The sequence below is a fragment of the Geotrypetes seraphini genome, chromosome 1 (genome assembly GCF_902459505.1).
Source record: "Geotrypetes seraphini chromosome 1, aGeoSer1.1, whole genome shotgun sequence".
NCBI classification, from domain to species: domain Eukaryota; kingdom Metazoa; phylum Chordata; class Amphibia; order Gymnophiona; family Dermophiidae; genus Geotrypetes; species Geotrypetes seraphini.
The window spans coordinates 360,791,251-360,811,995 of NC_047084.1; the positions used below are offsets into that span (position 1 = coordinate 360,791,251).

A 20,745-nucleotide genomic window follows, 5' to 3' on the forward strand; every position below is an offset into this window, starting at 1 on the left:
GCTGAAGAAATTATGGTAGTTAACCCCCCCCCCCCCATTCCACACACATTACGGTAATTCTCTTCCATTTTTGTTCCCATTATAAAAAACACTGATAAGTTTACAGAAAAAAATACATTAAAATAAGAAGTGAAAACAAAGGCCCCTACAGATGAGAACATAACATAAGAATAGCCTAACTGGGTCAGTCCAATGGTCCATCATGCCCAGTAGCCCATTCTCATGATAGCCAATCCAGGTCACTAATACCTGGTCAAAACCCAAAGAATAGCAAACATTCCATGCTACGGAAAAAAATACATTAAAATAAGAAGTGAAAACAAAGGCCCCTACAGATGAGAACATAACATAAGAATAGCCTAACTGGGTCAGTCCAATGGTCCATCATGCCCAGTAGCCCATTCTCATGATAGCCAATCCAGGTCACTAATACCTGGTCAAAACCCAAAGAATAGCAAACATTCCATGCTACGGATCCAGGGCAAGCAGACGCTTCCCCCATGTCTTAATAACAGACTATGGACTTTTCCTCCAGGAATTTGTCCAAACCTTTTTAAAACCAGCAACGCTATCTGCTTTTACCATAACTTAAATCTTTCCTTCCAAACAGAGACCTTGCTAGATGTCAAATACAGAAAGAACAAGGTAACTTCACAAGGACTTAGCTGTGCAGGAAATGTGAATCTCCTCATACACCCACCATATAGTGCAAAAATGTGCAAAGGTCTGTTTTTTTCTTTCGATCAATACATAGCCTAATGCCACACAAATATATTCTGAAGGTCAATGCTAAGGTTAACAAAGTTTCCTTCCTTGGACCACAAGGAGATACTGACAAACCACTAGAAGAGATCCCAAAACAACTACGCAGGCACAACACCACTCAGTGTGTGAACCAGTTCAGTGGAGTGGACTACGTTAACGGGGGGGTGGAAATGGACCCGGAGTTTTCTCAGCAGAATTTCCCAGAACATCTCTTCCTCTCAACACATTGACATGCTGGTGGGTTTATTTTATAGCTTTTTCACTCCCTTCGGTTTGCCTGTCCCCCCTTGAAGTCCTGTCCCCCCTTGAAGTCCTGCCTGTCCCCCCTTGAAGTCCTGTCCCCCCTTGAAGTCCTGTCCCCCCTTGAAGGTCTGCCTGTCCCCCCTTGAAGTCCTGTCCCCCCTTGAAGTCCTGCCTGTCCCCCCTTGAAGTCCTGTCCCCCCTTGAAGGTCTGCCTGTCCCCCCTTGAAGGTCTGCCTGTCCCCCCTTGAAGTCCTGTCCCCCCCTTGAAGTCCTGCCTGTCCCCCCTTGAAGTCCTGCCTGTCCCCCCTTGAAGTCCTGTCCCCCCTTGATGTCCTGTCCTCCCTTGAAGTCCTGTCCCCCCTTGAAGGTCTGCCTGCCCCCCCTTGAAGTCCTGACCCATCCTGAAAGCCTGATGCCCCCCCCCCAGACGCCCGATTCATCATCCGGAAGGACCGCTCGCACCCCCACCACTCGCACTCCCACCCCGATGGACCGCTCGCACCCCCACAGCCTCCCCCCTCCCATGGAGAAGCTGTCTACCTTGTTTCCGGATGCCAGTGAGCCCAGCTGTTTCCTCTGCCGGCGGTCCTGCCCCTTCTCTGAGCCCTGCGCTACGCTGCTTCCTCTTCCGGTGGTCCCACCCTTTCTCTGACGTCAGAGAAAGGGCGGGACCGCCGGAAGAGGAAGCAGCGCAGCAGGGCTCAGAGAAGGGGCAGGACCTCCGGCAGAGGAAACAGCTGGGCTCACTGGCATCCGGAAACAAGGTAGACAGCTTCTCCATGGGGGAGGGGGGGAGACTGTGGGGGTGCGAGCGGTTCTTCGGGTGGGAGTGCGAGTGGTCCATCGGGGTGGGAGTGCGAGCGGTGGGGGTGCGAGCGGTCCTTCCGGATGATGAATCGGGCGTCGGGCGGGGTGGGAACTATGTAAAAAAATTTTTGTTTACCGCGCAAGGTTATGCACGGTTTGTAAAAACACGTATAACGTGCGCGTTATATGCGTGAAAATACGGTAGTAACGTACAAAACCTATTACAATAATAGGTTTGGAGGGAGGAAAGAGAGCCATCTAGGGGAAATACAAAAAGGGCGGGGGATCCTGTCTGATAACCAAAGCTAAGACGAGAGTCTTGTTATATAAGATTAGTGGGTTAAAAGTATCTTTACAGAGGAACGTTTTTAGTTTTCCCTTGAATAGATCAAGTATAGTTTTGTCCCGTAGTTCAAGGGGCAATGAGTTCAGAGCATTGGTGCTGTTATGGAAAAGTTTGTTGTGCGTGTAGTGTTAATAATACGGAGAGATTGAACTGTTAAAAGATTTTGTGACTGAGATCCGAGTATTCTAATAGGTATAGGGAATAAGAATATTGTTTAGAAATTCAGGTTGATTGTTATAGAGTGTTTTAAAGGTTAGAAGTATGATTTTATAGGTTATTCTGTGTGGTATGGGAAGTCAATGAGCTTTTATTAGAAGAGGCGTGATGTGGTCAAATTTCTTTGCTTTTTTGATAAGTTTTATTGCCGTATTTTGTATAACTTGCAGGCGTCTGATATCTTTCTGTGTGATGCCCTTATATAGTGAATTACAGTAAACTAAACATGATATCACCAGGGAATGCATTAAAGTATTCAATGTTGAAATTCAAGAACTTTAGAGAGGGACTGTATTAGTTGAAGCCTATAGAAATATTCTTGGACAATACGACAGTGGTGGCCTACGACAATCATCAGGGAGGTACCAGGGATATCCCATTACATCTAAAGGTTCAGTTCCTTTTTTGGTGTGCAGAAACTCATCTGCAGATGGCTTATCCAAGGTGAATGGTTGCTCTCCCCACAAGTGTTCAATGCCAGTGTTCGGCGGTGGGGGTGCCTACTGATGGATCTCATGGCCTCAGTGGCAAACACAAAGGTGGATCACTTTTACAGGTGAAAATATGAGCCCAGAAGCACAGGGTTGGATCTGTTGGTCCAGCTGTGGCCAAAGAAGGGGCTTTTGTACATGTTTCCTCCATAGCCCATGCTAGGTCGAGTCATTCACAGGATTGTGAGTCATCCGGTGCTGGTTGTCCTACTGGCAATCGATTGGCCCCACAGACTGGTATGCAGATCTAGTTCACCGACAAAGATCTCAAATTGAAGATTCAGGCAGATCTCCTGACACAGGGTCCAGTCCCCATAGAGAATCCGGAACACTTTGGGCTTACAGCTTAGCAGTTGAGCATGCATCCCTAGTAAGGAAGGGATACTCGTAAGTAGTCATTTCCACTCTGCTTAGAGCCAAGAAACCCTTGATGGTGGTGGCCTATGCCAAGGCCTGGAAGACTTTCTTGACAATAGTGCTAAGATCAATTTCTGAGCCCTTAAAAGCCCCGATCTTGGTAGTCCTGGAATTTTTTCAAGAGGTGCTTGAGAAAGGCCTGTCAGTCAGATCACTGAAAGTGCAGATAGCAGGCCTTTCATAGGGCACCGCTTTTGGATTCTTGGTAATAAAACTAAATGAAGGAAATAAACTTGAAATAAAACTGAAGACTGGAATAGAAATAAAAATTTGAGCTGAATTAAAAAAAAAAAAAATGTTGTTTAATCTGAGTTACAGGAGCCCATTGTGAATGAAGCTTTTTCTATTCTGCCAGTTAGAGCTAGCATGCTCATTCTTGGCCATCACATATTTTCTGATGTTCACTGGCATTTAACGCATCAAGTTAAGTTTATTTTTTTTTTCATAATCTTTATTCATTTTTACATCTTACAAGTTTAAACTCTTGAGACTTTCAAATGCAGACCTTATTGTTAATGAAAACTTTATTGGAAGCCTGGTTTAAAAAAAAAAAGAAAAAAAAGTATAGGAAGTGTTGATAATGGTCCAAGATATGATTCGCTAAGGCAAGCGGAGGTTGAGACCCATACATTTACAATAGGAATGTCTTGGGGCACAAGCACTTATATTTGACTGAATCCAGAATACCAGAGACTAGATTTCTAAACCTTCTAAAGTTTATTTGTCCTTAGAATGAGTGAAATGGTGTGGTGGCTGTTAGTCCCTCTTCAAGGTAATAAAAAAGGTGTTTTTCTTTTTCCCTCATGTTCTTGTTTTATTTCTACACATTTTCTTAGAATGAGAAATTTTAAAACTGCCCAGTACATAAGAACATAATATCCTTACTGGGCCAGACAAATGGTACATCTAGCCCAATATCCCATCTTTACAGAGGCCAATCCAAGTTATAGAGGCCAATCCAAATTACAAGTACCCAGCAAAAACACAAACCGTAGCAGTATTCCATGCTACCAATCCAGGACAAGCAGTGGCTTCCCCCATGTCTGTCTCAACAGCAGACTATGGACTTTTTCTCCATGAACTTATCCAAACCTTTTTTAAAACCAGCTACATTAACCATCTTACCACATCCTTTAGCAACGCATTCTAGAGCTTAACTATTCTCTGAGTGAAAAAGATATTTCCCTCCTATTGGTTTTAAAAGTATTACTCTGTATCTTCGAGTGTCCCCTAGTCTTTGTAAATCTTGATGCAGTAAAAAATCAATCCACTAGAACCCGTTCTAGACCACTCAGGATTTTGTGGACTTCATTCTCCCCTCAGCAGACACTTTTTCAAGCTGAAGAGCCCTAACCTCTTTAGTCTTTCCTCATAAAAGAGGAGTTCCATTCCCTTTATAATTGTCGCAAAATGTAACAGAATTACTACAAATTTGGTACGAGGTAGAAAAAAGTAAAAGGACACTTCTGCTTGTCTGTGTATAAAATTATAGTCTGAGCTTTTCAGCAACAGAATTGGATTAAACAGCTGTGTGAGCTGAGGCTGAGGGCTTAAAATTAGTAGGAAAAAAAAGTTTTTAGTAATTTAGAATTAAGACTCATGGATTCAAAGTCTCATGTAGATTTAAACTAAACTAGGATGTCAAAGTGGTAGTTCTTGCTGAACCATTTAAAATAAGATGTTTGGTCAGTCTTGCTCTTTAGGAAACTTATTCTTGATAATAATCAGTGGCAAGAATATAATCATTTTGGTGTGCAGTTCATATTTCTCTGAAGGAGAAGCAGGTATAATATTCTCGTAGATGGGTGATATTATCTGGTACATACAGATACCAAGTGTACTATCACTTTACATTTTAAGGCACTGCCAGTACTGTGCATGTGCCAGTGCCTTGCCTCCTGCCATTGTGGAACCTGCTGTTCTTCATTTTCTGCAGAGTTAAGAAGCTGTATCTTGGCACGTCACACTTTTTCCAATTTTGGTGCCTTCCCTTCTTCATAATTTGTTTTTATTCAGTTCTCACCTTTAGTCAAGTCCAATGTTCCCTCTAAGGATTGATGAGGTGTGTGCAAAAAAAAATATGCATGAGCGACAAGTTACATACTCCACAAATTTATGAGCGGGCGCGGAGGACGCATTTTTAAACAAATGTAGTTTATCCTTGTACTCCTTATGTAATTTTAATCATCTATGGATATGTTTGTATGTTTATTGTTCAAATGGTTTTTTTTATTTCCCCAAATTTATTTTTGTTATACGCATTGAAAATATTTGATATTGCATTTAAATCAAAATCTCAATAAACTTGAAACGAGTGCCCATGAGATTGTGGGAGGGTTAAATACTCAAAACTTAGAAGAATAACAATTTACTTAAAGTTTTTGCTTCGCCAGCTTTCTGGTATCTTTACATACAGTGGCGTACCTAGCATATGTAACACCCAGGGCCCATCATTTTTTGGCAAACCCTCCCCATCTGTACGAAAAACATGATTTTTAGTAACAAGCCACACGTCACACATGAGTACCTAGGAAAAGGCAGCATCTTACATATTGCAGTGAGCAGTACATCAATACACCCATTGTAAAACTAAACAAGCCAGACCAGCACAGATCAATCCTACACCATCAATCCTTACTGAAAAGCATGTCTTTCGAACACACAGAACACAGAAAACACCTTCGCCTAGTATGGAATATGTCATCACAAACTAACCCTTCACCCTTTTACAAAACTGTAGTGTGGATTTTAGCCACAGTGGTAACAGCCCTGACGCTCATAGAATTCTGAGCATCAGAGCTGCTACCACCACGGCTGGTGCTAAAAAACGCTCCACATTTGTAAAAGGGGGGATAAAATAGAAATACACAGCTTCAACGCTCTAGCTCAGAGGTGCCCAAACTTTTTGGGCTTGCGAGCTACTTTAAAATGACCAAGTCAAAATGATCTACCAACAATAAAATTAAAAAACACAAAGCACACTATACGCTGAGAAAATGTTAATTATCATTCCTATTCTGGTTTTTTTTCAAAGAGGTCAAGGCAGATGACTCTATGCATTGTCACCTCAGTAACAACCATACATAAATAGACAAATATACCCCCCATCCTTTTTATTAAACCACAATAGCAGTTTTTAGCGCAGGGAACTGTGCTAAATGCCCAGCGCTGCTCTCGACGCTCATAGGCTCCCTGCGCTAAAAAACACTATTGTGATTTAGTAAAAGGGGGCCATAGTGCAAAACATAGACAGCACATATAAATTCAGACACATTTTGATCACTAAATTTAAAATAAAATCATTTTTCCTACCTTGTTTGGTGATTTCATGAGTCTCTGGTTGCACTTTCATCTTCTGACTGTGCATCCAATCTTTCTTCCCTTCTTTCAGCCTGTATGCTTCCTCTCCTCCAGACATTCCCTCCCCTAACTTTTTCTTTCTCTCTCCTTGCCCTTTCTTTTTTTTCCTCTTGATGCCCCCTTTCTTTTTTTCTGTTTCCCTTCTGTCTCCCTGCCTGCCACCTTTCTTTCTCCCTACCCTCCACAAAGCCACTGCTGCCACCATCGGGGGAAACAGGCCCCAAAGCCACCGCCGCAACCATCAGGGGAAACAGGCCCCAAAGCCACCACCGCAGCTGCCCCAAGCTCTCTCTGCTTCCCACCGGGCCAACCAGCATTCCCCCGACGTCACTTCTGCCGCCGGAGAGGAAGTTTCGCCCAGCCAGGCAGCGATTGGCTGGCCCGAACTTCCTCTCCGACAGCAGCCTTAGGGCGGGTGCACAGCTGGGGCGGACCGCCCCCCCCCCCTTGGTAGGACACTGAAGACGTGGCAGCGGCTCCTCTCACGAATTACCGATGCAGTCGGGGATCTTGAGAGGAGCCGCCGCTGCATCTTTTAACTTTAAAATACAGGCCACCGCCGCCGCTTCCTCTCACCTCCTCCCTCCCTCGAGTGAGTGACAGAGGAAAGCGTATGAGCGACGCCACTGAAAATAGTGAGCGATCGCTCATGCGCTCACCTTAGAGGGAACACTCAAGTCTAGTTCATTTTTTCCCACTTTTCAGTTTCTGGTCTTTGGGCCACTGTAAAACCTTTTTCCCTATCGGAGAGCATCAAACCTATTTTGGGTATAGTTCTACTCAAGCTCCCCGGGCCATTAAGCCCTTCAATTTCACATTGTCCATTTCCCCCTCCATATCCAAAACACCAAGCATCTTCAAGAGATGCTCTCTGCAGTAGGAATCTCAGCCACTGATCCACACAACTGGAGTGTTTAGTGCCTTGGTTCTGAGCATCGGGACATTGACTGTGCCCTCTGCTCTTGCATGCAAAAGAGTTAGCTGAAAGCTTGCAAGCTTCAGTTTGAAAAGTATTTCAGTACCTTGTCCACAACATTAAGCATGGCTGGGGATTCAGAGCCTGATACCTAGTGTGGCCGGGCCCGTCCCCGAGTAGGTGGGAAACTCAGGCTCGGACCACAAGCAAGAATTTTAAGACGCCTTTTATATGGTTGTGAAAGGAAGACCCGGATACCGGATTCCTTGAAAAACAGTACCAGGTTTATTAGTGTCCCAAAGTAAAAAGAAAACAAAACAAAAGAAAACATTCACATTGGTTTGTTAGAGTCCTTTGGGTGCATCCTGCACACTACTATATCACAGTCCAGGTGAGTCTTATGGGTTTTTACTGAGGATCTGGATTGCCCCTCCTTATCAAAAGAAAGATAATATAAACTCAAAATATTGCATCAGTTCAATGCCTTCATCAGCTCATATCCCCACTGGGATTTACTGGTCTCTCTGGACCCCAACAACTTCTGGCTTTATAGCTGAGCACGGCTTGTGTCAACCCTTTTCACCTCTCAGCTCTCTTTATCTTCATACAAGCTTTTCTCACCTAATTAGGCAGAGCTGCCTCAGCTCTGCCAGCAATGTGCTCTGGCTTCAGTGTGAAACAAAAAAAACAATGGAGAACTTTCTTCATGAAATTAGCTGAGGACTTTCACATACTGTATACTCCCAGGTCCATGTCCTTCACACTTCCATTATCACCCGGGACACTGCATATTTCCCATTCACTCTCATGGGAACTCTGGCTTAGCATTTCCTCATTCCTCCCAGGCTGTGCCTCCCATCCCCCTTCCTGCAGGTCTGCCAAAACGCCTGCAGCACTTCCCTGGGGATAATTTCCCAGCCCTTCTCTCTGGGGCTTAAGCTGCCAGTTACTGTACCTCCCAAGTATTGTACCACCTCTCCTTAGGAGCTGGCTTCCTGCCATACGATCATGCTGAGGCTTAGGCACCCTCTGAGACCTGGAACCTCCGTGAGTGGTTTGGCTTCTCTCATCAGTCCCAGCTGTGTCCTCCGCCCTCCACTCTAACTGCCTTTCCCTTTGAGGCTTCCCAGTCTTCACACTCAGGGGTCTGACTCCACCCCTCTGCAAATTGGTGTCAGGTTTCTCCCTGCCTTGGTGAAAGGAGTGATAGGGGAACTTAGGTGTTTTCAGAGCCTTCCCTAACTGGCTCTTCAGCTGTGCTGGGACCTGCCTTTGCTTGCATTCTCTTGGCTGAGCCAGCTGTCTTGGCTCCACGCCGGGTTTTACAGGACTTTGTGCTGCATGTTGGGGAGTTTTAGCAGTAGTTTCCACTGTGACAGGAGCTTCCCTGTCACACTAGCTTACTTACGTCGACACCTGCATCAATGTTTGCAGCATCTGTGTCCACATCACATCGAGAATATGTGCGTCGGAGTCGATAAAGCGGAGAGATTCCACTTCCTCATTGATACCATTTTGTATCAGGGGACCTCTCGTGTAAGAAAGCTAGGAAGCATAAACATGTCTCCTCTGCTAGGCATGCCCCAGCATCCTCCCAGGCTGCTGCTTTCTGGATGCAGGCCATGCATCAATGTGCAGATGACATATCACCTTCTGTTCCACTGGTGTCTCCGCACGGGAGTTCCTCAACATTGAGGTCTCCCATTCTTTGACAACCAGTACAGCAGACTGCTCTGTCACCTCTGCCTCTTTCAGTACTGTCTCTGACGTTACAAGAGACGAACAGGGTGCTACTCTGGCAGGATCTGTCAGAGCTACTTTAGTTGCAGGCTGTATAAGCTTCCATGGCTACCACTCTAACCTCAGCCCAATCCGTGGATGTCAACATGTTGCTCTCGGACAAGCTCAGCGTCAAGCATCGACATCCCAAAGACTCTCAGTGCATGCTTCATCCTTGATGGAGCGCAATTCACCTGTTTCATCTCTACACAAGCTTCATCCTCGAGGGAGTGCATTTCTTGTTTCACCTCTATCATGTTTCGTCTTTGAGGGCATGCAGTTCACCACTCTTCTCAATGCTCCTCTTTCTGATGCATCTAGAAGAGAGTACTTTGAAGAATATGGCTATGACCTTTCTATACTCTCTATTGTGGACTTTCCAGACTTCTCTGCCAAGGAATAATTTGGTATATCCTCTGATCCTTCTCCACCTCCTTCACATTGGAGACTCCTGCCTGAAAGTCTTTTATAGGTTTTGTCTGTCAGATGAGTGAAGCTCTTCCTATCAAGATGGAGTCATGAAGGATGCTTTATTTAAAAATTGGGAGATTGCCTTGATGATTCAAGTGGCTCCCTGGAAAATAGACATAATGTACAGGATAGACTTGTCCCAGCTTTGACAGGCTTCAACTCCAACATCAGTCTCTAGTTGTTGAGTCTGCCCTCAGGCATGCACATAGCTCTCACTCTTGTGTATCGACTCCACCTGGTAGAGAAGCCAGAACTTTATACAACTTTATCAAACACATTTTTCAGTCCATCATGCTTATAAACAGTACTACCAATTTTACTTGGCAGTTTATCTTAAATCTTTAATGAAACAGCTGCCAGAGTTTGAACAATAACTTCCCTCAGCTCATCTTAAGCTGTTTCAATATCTGACCAAGAACTTGCTAGCTTCCAGAATGCCCATGTCCAGAGCTGCCTTTGATTTCTCCTCAAAATCATTACTTGTGGCTATCACAGTGCTCAGAATAGCTTCCTAAAGTCTCTGACCTTGAGACTTCAGTTCAAGAACGTCTCTCCAATGTACCCTTGGAGAATGGATTGAGTAAACTGCAGGTACCCTTGGGGAATAGATTGAGTAAACTGCAGGTAATATTAATAATAATAATAATAACTTTATCTTTATATACCGCCATACCACAAACAGTTCTAAGCGGTTTACAAGGGAAGAGATTGTATACAGACACCGACATTACAGAGAACTTTTGAAATTACATTGGCATGATACGTTTAGTCAGGTTTATCTGGAAGTGTTTTGGAAGTACATCAGGTTGAAGTAGGGTCAGATAAATTTGTCAGAGATAAGCTTTTATTGACTTCCTAAACGTTTGGTATGAAAGTGCATTTGAGATGAAGTTGGTTAAACATTTGCTCCATTTGCCTGCTTGGAATGATAGTGTTCTATCTAAGTATCCCTTGTAGGTGCAGCCCTTTAGGGATGGAAAAGCGAACATGCGTGTATTAGTTGTACCTGGGAATTCGAATTGGTGAGACAGATAGGATGGGGATGAAACTGTCATGGTTTTGAAGCAAAGGCAATCAAACTTAAAAATGACCCTTGCTTCCACAGGCAGCCAGTGTAGTTTTTTGTAATATGGGCTTCCATGGTCTGATTTCTTGAGGTCATAAATGAGACGGACTGCAGCATTTTGGATGACTGTCAGTCGTTTGATGGTTTTCTTGAGAGATCCCAAGTATATAATATTGCCATAGTCTAAGGTACTTAAGATCAGGGATTGAACCAGCAGTCGAAAGGAAAAGAAATCGAAGTATTGTTTAATGGTACAAAGTTTCCATAGAGTGAGAAAGCATTTTTTGATTTGAGCATTAGTGTGATCTTCAAACGTCAGGCTTTGGTCCAGGGTGACGCCAAGGATTTTGGTTGTGGGATTAATAGGGTAATCTGATCCATTTAGTCTCAAGGAGGTGTTTACGATCTTGTTATTGGGACTTGCCAAGAAGATCTTCGTTTCTTCGGGATTCAGTTTTAGTTTGGAGTGCATAGTCCAATGTTCTACCTTGGTAAGGACGGATGAGATGAATTGTTCTGTCTCTTGGGTCAATGAGGTTATGGGAATAATAATTGTTTTATCATCCGCATATATGTACGATTTCAGTTTTAAATCGGATAGCATATTTTTTTCCCGGAAAAACAAATGGAAAAGATGGTCATTCATGGAGGCCAAAACTGTTTCAGTGCTGTAATTTGTTCGGAAGCCAGATTGAGAATTATGTAGAATGTTAAACTTCTCTAAATATTCCGTGAGGTCGATGTTAACCAGACCTTCCATTAGTTTAAGAAAGAATGGTATGTTGGCAATGGGTCTGTGGTTGGTCGTCAAGGAAACGGACTCCTTTGGGTTTTTGATAATAGGAGTCATGAGGATATGCCCAAGTTCCTCCGGGAATTTACCGGTACGCATGCATGATGAAACCCAGTTAAAAAGTTCAGCCTTGAAGGAGATAGGAGCTGTTTTAATAATAGTCGGTGGGCAATTGTCCAATAGGCAATTGGATTTTACATATTTTGAGTAAAGCTTGAGGAAATGGCTCCAGTATGGGTTTTCAAAGTGATTCCAGATCATATCAACAGCTCTACCTTCTTTGTCTAAGGCAGGAAACATAATAGGTAAATCTATGCTTGAACCTGCAAGAGACTATCTCAATTTGTGGATTTTTTTGTAGTGAAAAACTCAGCTAAGATCGCTGCAGAGGTTGGAGAGTCTGTATTAAGAAATATAAAGAATATATTTTAAGAAATATAATGAATGCATGACTACTCTATCAAGGGCTCAAACATCTGTTTTCTCAATCATCCTGTAGATCAGGGGTGTCAAAGTTGGTCCTCAAGGGCCGCAATCCAGTAAGGTTTTCAAGATTTCTCCAATGAATATGCATGAGATCTATTTGCATGCACTGCTTTCAGTGCATGTTCATTGGAGAAATCCTGAAAACTCAACTGGATTGCGGCCCTCGAGGACTGACTTTGACACCTGTGCTGTAGATACTCTACCACCTCTAAACATACTTCATATTATAAAGCCAGACATTGCTACAACCAGTCTTCCTCATCTACTAGGTCGAATAACCAGAGACGGTCTAAACAACAAAGAACAGAAGTCACAATCTCAATCTTAGTCTAAGCAACAGTCATCCTTTTGACTCCTAGCCAAAGTCTCAATCTATCTCCCTCCAAATCTCCCCGTCAGAATCAGACTTCATCATTTCCAACAGTTTTGAATTCTCATAACATCATATCAAGTAGTGGATCAGGATTATGCCCTATGCTTACTGAGAAAAACACCCCCCACCCACCCTCCATGAGTTTCTCTTCAATTCCCTCCTGAAGACCCTCCTTCATCAAGAGCTCTCAGTCCTTATCCAGTTCAATGCAGATGAGGTGCTGAGAGTTCTACTCCAAGTACTTTCTGCTACCCAAAACACTCAATTCTAGACCTCTGTGCTCTCAACAAATACTTAGTGAAGGAGAAGTTTCATATGGTTTCTCTGGGAACTCTATTACCACTGTTGGAAAAGGACAGTTGGCTTTGCTCTCTAGATCTCAGCTAGATGTACACTCACATCTCAATACTATCTGGTATAGGAAATATCTTCTCTTTTGAGTGGGCTTTCATTTTCAGTGCAAGGTTCAGCCCTTTGGCCTAGCCTCGGCACCAAGAATTTTCACCAAATGCCTTGTGGTAGTTGCTGCAACCCTTTGCTCAGGGGGATTTCACGTTATTCCTTACCTAGATGACTGGTTGATCAAGGCTTCATCAGTGCAACTAGCTCAAGATGCCATTGGCTTAACAGTCCATCTAGTGGAACTCCTGGGGTTTGCAGTGAACTATCAGAAATTGCATCTTCAACCAACTCAAACCTTAGAGTTCATAGGACCTCTCTTAGACTCTACTTAGGGTCGAGCATTTCTACCTCAAAGAGTCAACAATCTCCTCCACCTGTGGCATACAGTCTCCTCATTACCATGCATAATGGTGTGTCAAATGCTACAACTTCTCAGTCACATGTCTATTTGGTTATCTAATTTCATCTCTTAATTGTAATCTTTTTAATTTTTTGTAAACCACATAGAACTTTACGGCCCTGCGGTATATAAATTTATTATTATTATTATGTCTTTGACAATTCACATCACTCCATTTGCTCATCTGCACTTTGGAATTCCACAATGGTCTCTGTCGACTTAATGGTCTCAAGCAACTGGATCTCTGTCAGTACAAATTATACCAGACCTTTGTCACTCCCAACAGTGGTGGATGCTTCTGTCCAACCTCTCCCCTTCCAGCCTTTACTAGAAACTTCTCACCACAGATGCTTTGATGCTAGGCTGGCCAGCTCATCTGAACAGCCTCCATACTCAGGGAGTCAGGTCTCCAGAGAAAACTCTCTATATCAATCTGGAGTTTCAGCAATTCACAATGTTCTTCACACTTTCCAAGATCACCTCCAAAACCAAATAGTCCTAATCTGAGCTGATAATCAAGTTGTCATGTTATTAAACAAAGGTATCTCATCTTCTCTGCACGGTATCTCATCTTCTCTGCACAGAAGCAAGAGGTTTGGACTTGGGCAATTGCTTGGGGCATACTTCTCAGAGCTGTTTAGTAAAAAAACAAAATGAGATAATTGGAAACCAAATAGTGTCCAAAAAATGTAGATGTAAAAATCAATCAAATATAGTGGAACACCAATAGTATATATAATGTGATTCAAATCAAGGGAAAAAAGACCTCAAAATACCCCAAGAGTGCAATCAATAAGTCACAATCATATTGGGGTTGGGTATCATCACTGGTCAAAAACCCTTGAATATTTAAATTTTTAAATTTTAGATTGAATTTTAATAATTTTATAATTTTATAATGCTTTCATGATTAACTCTTGGTTAACATGATAAAATATCCTTCTTCTTGCCAATGAGCATTAAATAACCAGCAATTGTGTGTTCAAAGTTCAACTGATTTTTGACTGGCTTATCTATAAGATACCATTAAGCACTTATCTTAATAGCCCGATGGAGGCTTTACGAATGAGCGATGAGCAATTTTGAATTTCAACTGGCAAATTAGCAAGCCCTATCATCATCCTTGAAGAAGCCTATCGTTGCGAAACGGACCGGGCCTCCGTCGGGTTATTAAGATAAGTGCTTAATGGTATCTTATAGATAAGCCAGTCAAAAATCAGTTGAACTTTGAACACACAATTGCTGGTTATTTAATGCTCACTATTCAGGAACCCTTCAGACTCCAACAAAGGTTCTCCATCTCAATTTGCACTCATTAGCACTCACAGCATGATATCTCTCTTCGAGCATATAAATATCTTCACCCTCTCTGCTTCAGTATCAGCTGTTATTGAAGCATTCTGGAAACCCTATACAAAATTGTTATATCATTTCAAATGGATTCTCTTCACTGTCTGGTGTTGCCTCCACTCCTTGGACCCATCACTTCTCAATTTCCTTCCATTCTAGAATACCTTCTCCACCTTTCCAACTCTGGCCTAAAGACTAACTCAGTTTAGGTTCATCTCCGTGCCTTCAGTGCATTTCATTCTCTGTTAGAAAATAAACCACTATCTGTGCATCCCTTGGTTTCCAAATTCATGAAAGGACTTTACCATACCAAGCCTTCTCTCAAGCCTCCATTTATTTCCTGGGACATCAATGTCATTCTTTCTGAACTTACAAAGTCTCCCTTTGAACTATTCTTGCCTTGCTCACTCAAACATCTTACTTGGAAAGTAATATTTCTTATAGCCCTTATGTTTGCATGCCAGATTAGTGAACTACAAGCACTTGTCTTGGATTCACTCTATACAAAATTCTACCATAATAGTAATCCTTTGGACTCACCTGAAATTCCTTCCAAAAGTTGTCTCTAAATTTCATCTTAATCAGTCCATAGTTCTACCTATCTTCCTCCCAAAACCACACACTCACCCTGGTGAAGCAGCTCTCCACACCTTGGACTGGCCCGGCCTACCACTAGACCACCAGAGGTGAAAGAGAAGGTGGGACAGGGTGCAGAGCCTAGAAGGGAGGGGGGAACAGGATGCTGTGCAGAGCCTGGCAGGGAGGGGGGAACAGGGTGCAGTGCAGAGCCTGGCAAGTAGTGAGGGGGACTGGCTGCATAGCCTGGCAGGGAGGGGGGCTGGCTGCATAGTCTGGTAGGGCAGGGAGGGAAAGGGGTTGGGTGCAGAGTCTTGAAGGGCAGAGAGGGAAGGGCAGCTGAGTGCAGAGCCTAGCAGGGGAGCGCGTGAGGAGAGGACACTGGGGTCAGGGCATGGCACTTGAATATTAAGCCCCCGTCTTATATTTGAGTCAACCATTTTTCCTCCTTTTGGGGGGGGGGAAGATGGAAGTCTTGACTTATATTCGCATATATACGGTATTCTATGGCTCCTTTATTGCATCTTTTGATTGTACTCGTACATGGGATAGCAGAAAATAGTATTCAATTAATGATCTTGTATCACTGTTTACTTTGCTTTCTATTTTTTAAAAAATTTTATTTTACTAGTGCTTCCTTCAAACACTCCTAATGTTCGGCGATCTAAGAGGACTCGTGTTAAGCCTATGGAATATTGGAGAGGGGAACGCGTGAACTATATACAGAGACCTTCAGGTTAGTGTCAACAGGTGCTTTGTAAGAAACATGTAAAAAGCCAGCAAAACTAATTAAGTGAATACATTGTCTTATTTTTATTGTAAATGAGAAGATAACTTTGACCCATGTTTGCAGTGATGTTCTGAAGACATCCAAAACACCTAACTAATTAAGGGTTAGAGACACTGCGTTATATGATCTAACCCTGCATGCATCCTTCCCTTGCCCTACCCCACACAAATAAAATTGAAGAGCTAGGCACAGACAATTTGAGAAATTTTTTGTTGGCGTTTATATCCACACTATAAATATGTGCTATAGCCCAATATCATACCATACAATATTGTTTCTTACAACCTGCAATTGTCAACTAGGAATCATTGTGGCTTACATAAGATTAATAAGGATTCAAAACAGGAGCATCATGAATCAGACAGTATAGAACTTAAGTCCTGGACTACAGTGAGAATAGATGCATTTTCAGAGCCTTCCTGAATTGAAGGTAGGAAGAGATCTGTCGCAAGCAGACCAGTAGGCAATTCTAATTCTTGGGGCCCTAGAACTCGAAGGAGGGCATGGTGATTTCCTCCAGACTTGGCATGGAGAGGGAAATGGAAGTTTAAAGTGCTTGGTCATTCTTGAGTTGTAGGAGCTTATGACTTGAATGGCAGAAGTTATTTCAGTCTCATTTTTCCCATATATAATAGCCTTGTTGATCATACATGTGACTTTAAATTAGATTCTGCTCCTAACTGGCAGCTGGTGTAGCTCTGCCAATAGAAGGCTGTCCCTTTCTAAACGGCTCTTGCGAAGGATCAGTCTAGCCACTTTGTTCTGGAGTAACTCCAGTCTCTTAAGACAACTTTCATTGGGATGTTGCAGTAGAGAGTTGCAACAGTCTAGATATGGAAGTAGGACAGCCTGAGCTACTATCCTAAAGCTGGTCAGGCTCAGGGCTGATCTTATCATCCTCGTTGTCTAAGTCTGAAGAAGAATTTTTTGACCAAGGAGGTGATCTGATCTCTCTCATGGTAAGATCAGAGTCGAGGACAATGCCCAGTACTTAGTACCTACATAGTTTATCGTTAGCTTTTCGCCTGAAGATAGATAGCTCTGAGTGTGGTAGTGAGTTGTGGTTGCTGAACCAAAGCACCTTTGTCTTCTGTTTGTTTAGATTGAAGAAGTTTCATTGTGACCATGCACTTAGATCCTGAATTTGTTTTGATTTATGTTGCAATGTGTCTGTGAAGGAGTCTTTGGCCACACAGAGGATAAAAAAGTCATCTGCATAGGAAAATATGTGGACTTTTGGGAAGAAGTTGCTTTCACAAGGCACTTATATTCATTGAATAATGATGGTGAAAGAGGGGGCAGCCTTGTGGAACCCCATAGAAGATTTTCCAGTATTGGAACTTCCTATGACCCTTCCTCACTTCATATGTTCTTTTGCCCAAAAATTCTGTGAACTATTTCAGTACTGCCTCCTCCCCCCACACACACACACAAACCTAGTTCTTCCAATTTTAGAATTAAGAGCGAGTGATCAACTGCATCAAATCCAGCTGAGATAGAATTGTAATATGGTTTGTTTGCCTTTGCTTAGATAGGACTTTGCCTTTAATGTTAATTCTAGGAGAAGGGATTCTGTGCTGTGCATTGGCCTGAAGCCATCAGCCAGGTTTAGGAATTCTGATAACTGTGTACTAATGCAAAATTCCACCAGTTTAGCTGGCCACAGTATACCTGCTACTTGTCTGTAGTTTTCTATCTTAGTTAGGTCCAGACCTGTGGCCTTGGATATAGGTGTTGGTGAGATGGCCAATAATGTTTTGTCAGACACCTGTTGACAAGGTCCGTCAGCCAAGTTATAAACTCAGCGGGTGCATGGTCCAGCATGCTAGAGGGACAGGTGTCAAGATGACAACGTTTCTGAGAGCCTTTTTAGTAAGCGAGAGATCTTAGTTGTAGCAAGCATGGTGAACTCTTTCCAGCACTTATCTGTGGGTATCCCATCCTTCTCATCGGCTTTCTGCTGTACTTGTCTCTATGCAGTCTTCTAGTGCATGGGTAAATGATTCTCTTATGGTCCTGATCTTGCTCTGGAAGTAGTTGGCAAGGTTATCTTCATCAGGTTGTTGAGTGGAGGAATCTGGGTAATACCTTAGTAGATATTAGTGAATTAAAGATCTTGAACAGACATTTGGATATGGTGTTTACTGATTAATCAAGGTATCTTAATGAATTATTGTAGCTTCAGCTATTGCTAGCTTGAATTGTTTAGTTTCCTTTCTCCAGTCGACATAATATTCCTCCGTTTGCCTTTTCTTCCAAGCCTGCTCTTGTCTTCGTAACCTTGTCCTTTGGGCTAGTAATTCATCCATGAACCAGGGATTATTTTTATGTTTCAGTTTTAGAAGTTTAGTTGGGGCTATCTTGTCAAGTTGTGCTGAGTTGCCAGGAGGTTATGGTCTTATCTGCTTCATCATTCATGAGATCCAGCTAGTCCATGATTATTTTAAATTTTTGTTTCAGCTATGCTATGCTTGATTTTATCTTTGACTTGTGACTTTTATCCATTTTTATGTCTTGGTATTTTGTGTGGTGTTGCATACAAAAACATTTTTCTATTTTTAAGGTTTATGTCAGGGAAGCAAAGAGGTTAAAATGAGACATTGTAAAGTTTAAATAATGTATTAAAACTTATGGCAAAAATGTCCAGTCTTTTTAGAATGGCTTACAGTGATAAACCAAGTTTCTAACCTCACTTTATATTCGAGTCAACCTCCCCCCCTTTTTTTTTGGGGGTGGTGGAGGTTGACTCGAATATAAAGTGAGGTTACCTCGGGTTATATTCAAGTATATACGGGAAACAGAAAACAGGAAATAAAGAAAAAACCCCAAAACTCAGGAAATACACTTTTCTGTCTCCCCATCTCTACCTTTCCAACCCCCATGTGTCTGCAGCATCATATGGTTTATAAAAGCTTAGAAATAGTCAATTTGGTTGTTCCAGGTATCTTTGTCAATATGTTTCTGTGACTTTATTATGTTGCTATTAAATTAGTTTATTTTTTTCCCCAGGTGGTTTTGTAGTAAATGACATAATACCTGCAAAGGAACACATACACAAGAAAATATCAAAGCAAAAGAATTTAATTGAAAAACCAGGTATTGATTCTTTTAATTTTCTTAAGATAACTTTTTATATAATTCAGTACCTAGAAGACATTGTTGAGAGAGGGTAGGATTAATCCTTTGGTGGATCTAGGGTCCCTATCATAAACACATTTTAAATTATGTAACATAGATTGTAACATAAGATTCTGCCCAGCACAGGAGGCAGATCTTCGGGCACCGGCAGGACATGCTGGTGCCGGTGCCGGTGCGGAGGCTACACTGAAGTAAGAAGAGGGTTCGGGTGTGTTGGGGGACCTCAGGTCGCGGCAGGGGGGTGGCCGATGGCGGCGGGGGGGTGCCGGATCGCAGGGGAGAGGGTGCCAGTTGGTGGGGGGGGGCTTCGGGGGAGCAATGCCAGTTCTCGTGGGGGGGAGCAGCGCTGCTGGCCTGGGGGGGGGTGGAGGGTGGGAACCTATCAAAGCGAGTTTCCATTATTTCCTATGGGGAAACTCGCTTTGATAAACGAGCATTTTGGATTACAAGCATGCTCCTGGAACAGATTATGCTCGTAATCCAAGGTACCACTGTACATCCATATATAAAAACAGTGCGTCTACTTTTCTAATAAATTGCATTTACCAATAACTTTGAACCATCAAAACTAATACAGAAAGAAGATTATAATACTAACCCAAAGTAGATTCATTTACTATATAATAATATATATAGGAAACTAAACATCATCCAAAACACCGCAGTGAGGCTCATATTCAACCTGAAAAACTCAATCATATCACACCTTTCTACCAAAAACGTCAATGGCTTAAAATTGAGAGCCGAGTACTTTTCAAATTCGGATGTCTCATCTACAAAGCTCTGTACGGTCTATTGCCCAACTACCTCACCAATCAGTTCACATTTGCCAGACCCAAACGATCTAGTCAACCTCAATCATTCTTTACCTTCTCCTCAATTAAAGGATGTACCCATAAGAGATTCATCAACAGACTCCTACCCTACCAAACAGCCTCCAAAGATCCCGAATGGAGCCAACTGGTCACAACATCAACCTCTTACATTCACTTCAGAAAGCTCATAAAAACGCTCCTCTTCCCCCAAACAGGATGGCCCACCTTAAATTTTCCACGATAAGACTTCCGACTCACTGACTCTCTATTCTACGTTGTTGCTCTAAAACTATGAACATTCCTACCTATTTATTTATCTCCCTCCTTATAAAACCCTGCTTAACCTCCTATGCAATCTATACAATTTTTAGTCCTTTCTCCATTGCTGTAGCTCGCTGATTCTCCTCAGCCATTTTTCTTGTAAACTGCCTTGAACCGAAAGGCTTTCGCTGTATATAAATAAAGATTTATGTTATGTTATCTTATATAATAAAATGCTAAGCGTGCATACACACTCCTGCCTGCGTGTTCTGTGATCCGTAGGACCGTGGCAGGCAGGAGAGCACATGGACGCTTACAATGGTCCCACACTCGAGCGCTGTGGCCAACTCTTTTACACTGCACGGCCGAACTCTGCAGCTCCTCTCAAGAGCCTCACCAGCACTCCAGCGCTGTAGCCGACGAACTCACAGCCACACCTAAGCGCCAGTTCCTCTATGGCAGCTAGCATAGTGAGGGGCTGGGA

General features: G+C 42.7%; 1 protein-coding gene across 2 annotated transcripts in view; it reads left to right on the plus strand.

Moving 5' to 3' along the window:
- CENPC (centromere protein C) overlaps positions 1-20,745 on the plus strand; it is a 219,715-nt gene that overhangs the window by 161,980 nt on the left and 36,990 nt on the right. For both annotated transcript variants that reach the window (XM_033914837.1, XM_033914846.1), the window contains 2 exons: positions 15,889-15,993; positions 19,057-19,143. In XM_033914837.1, the coding sequence (XP_033770728.1) occupies positions 15,889-15,993; positions 19,057-19,143 (192 nt within the window). The remainder of the gene's footprint in view (positions 1-15,888; positions 15,994-19,056; positions 19,144-20,745) is intronic.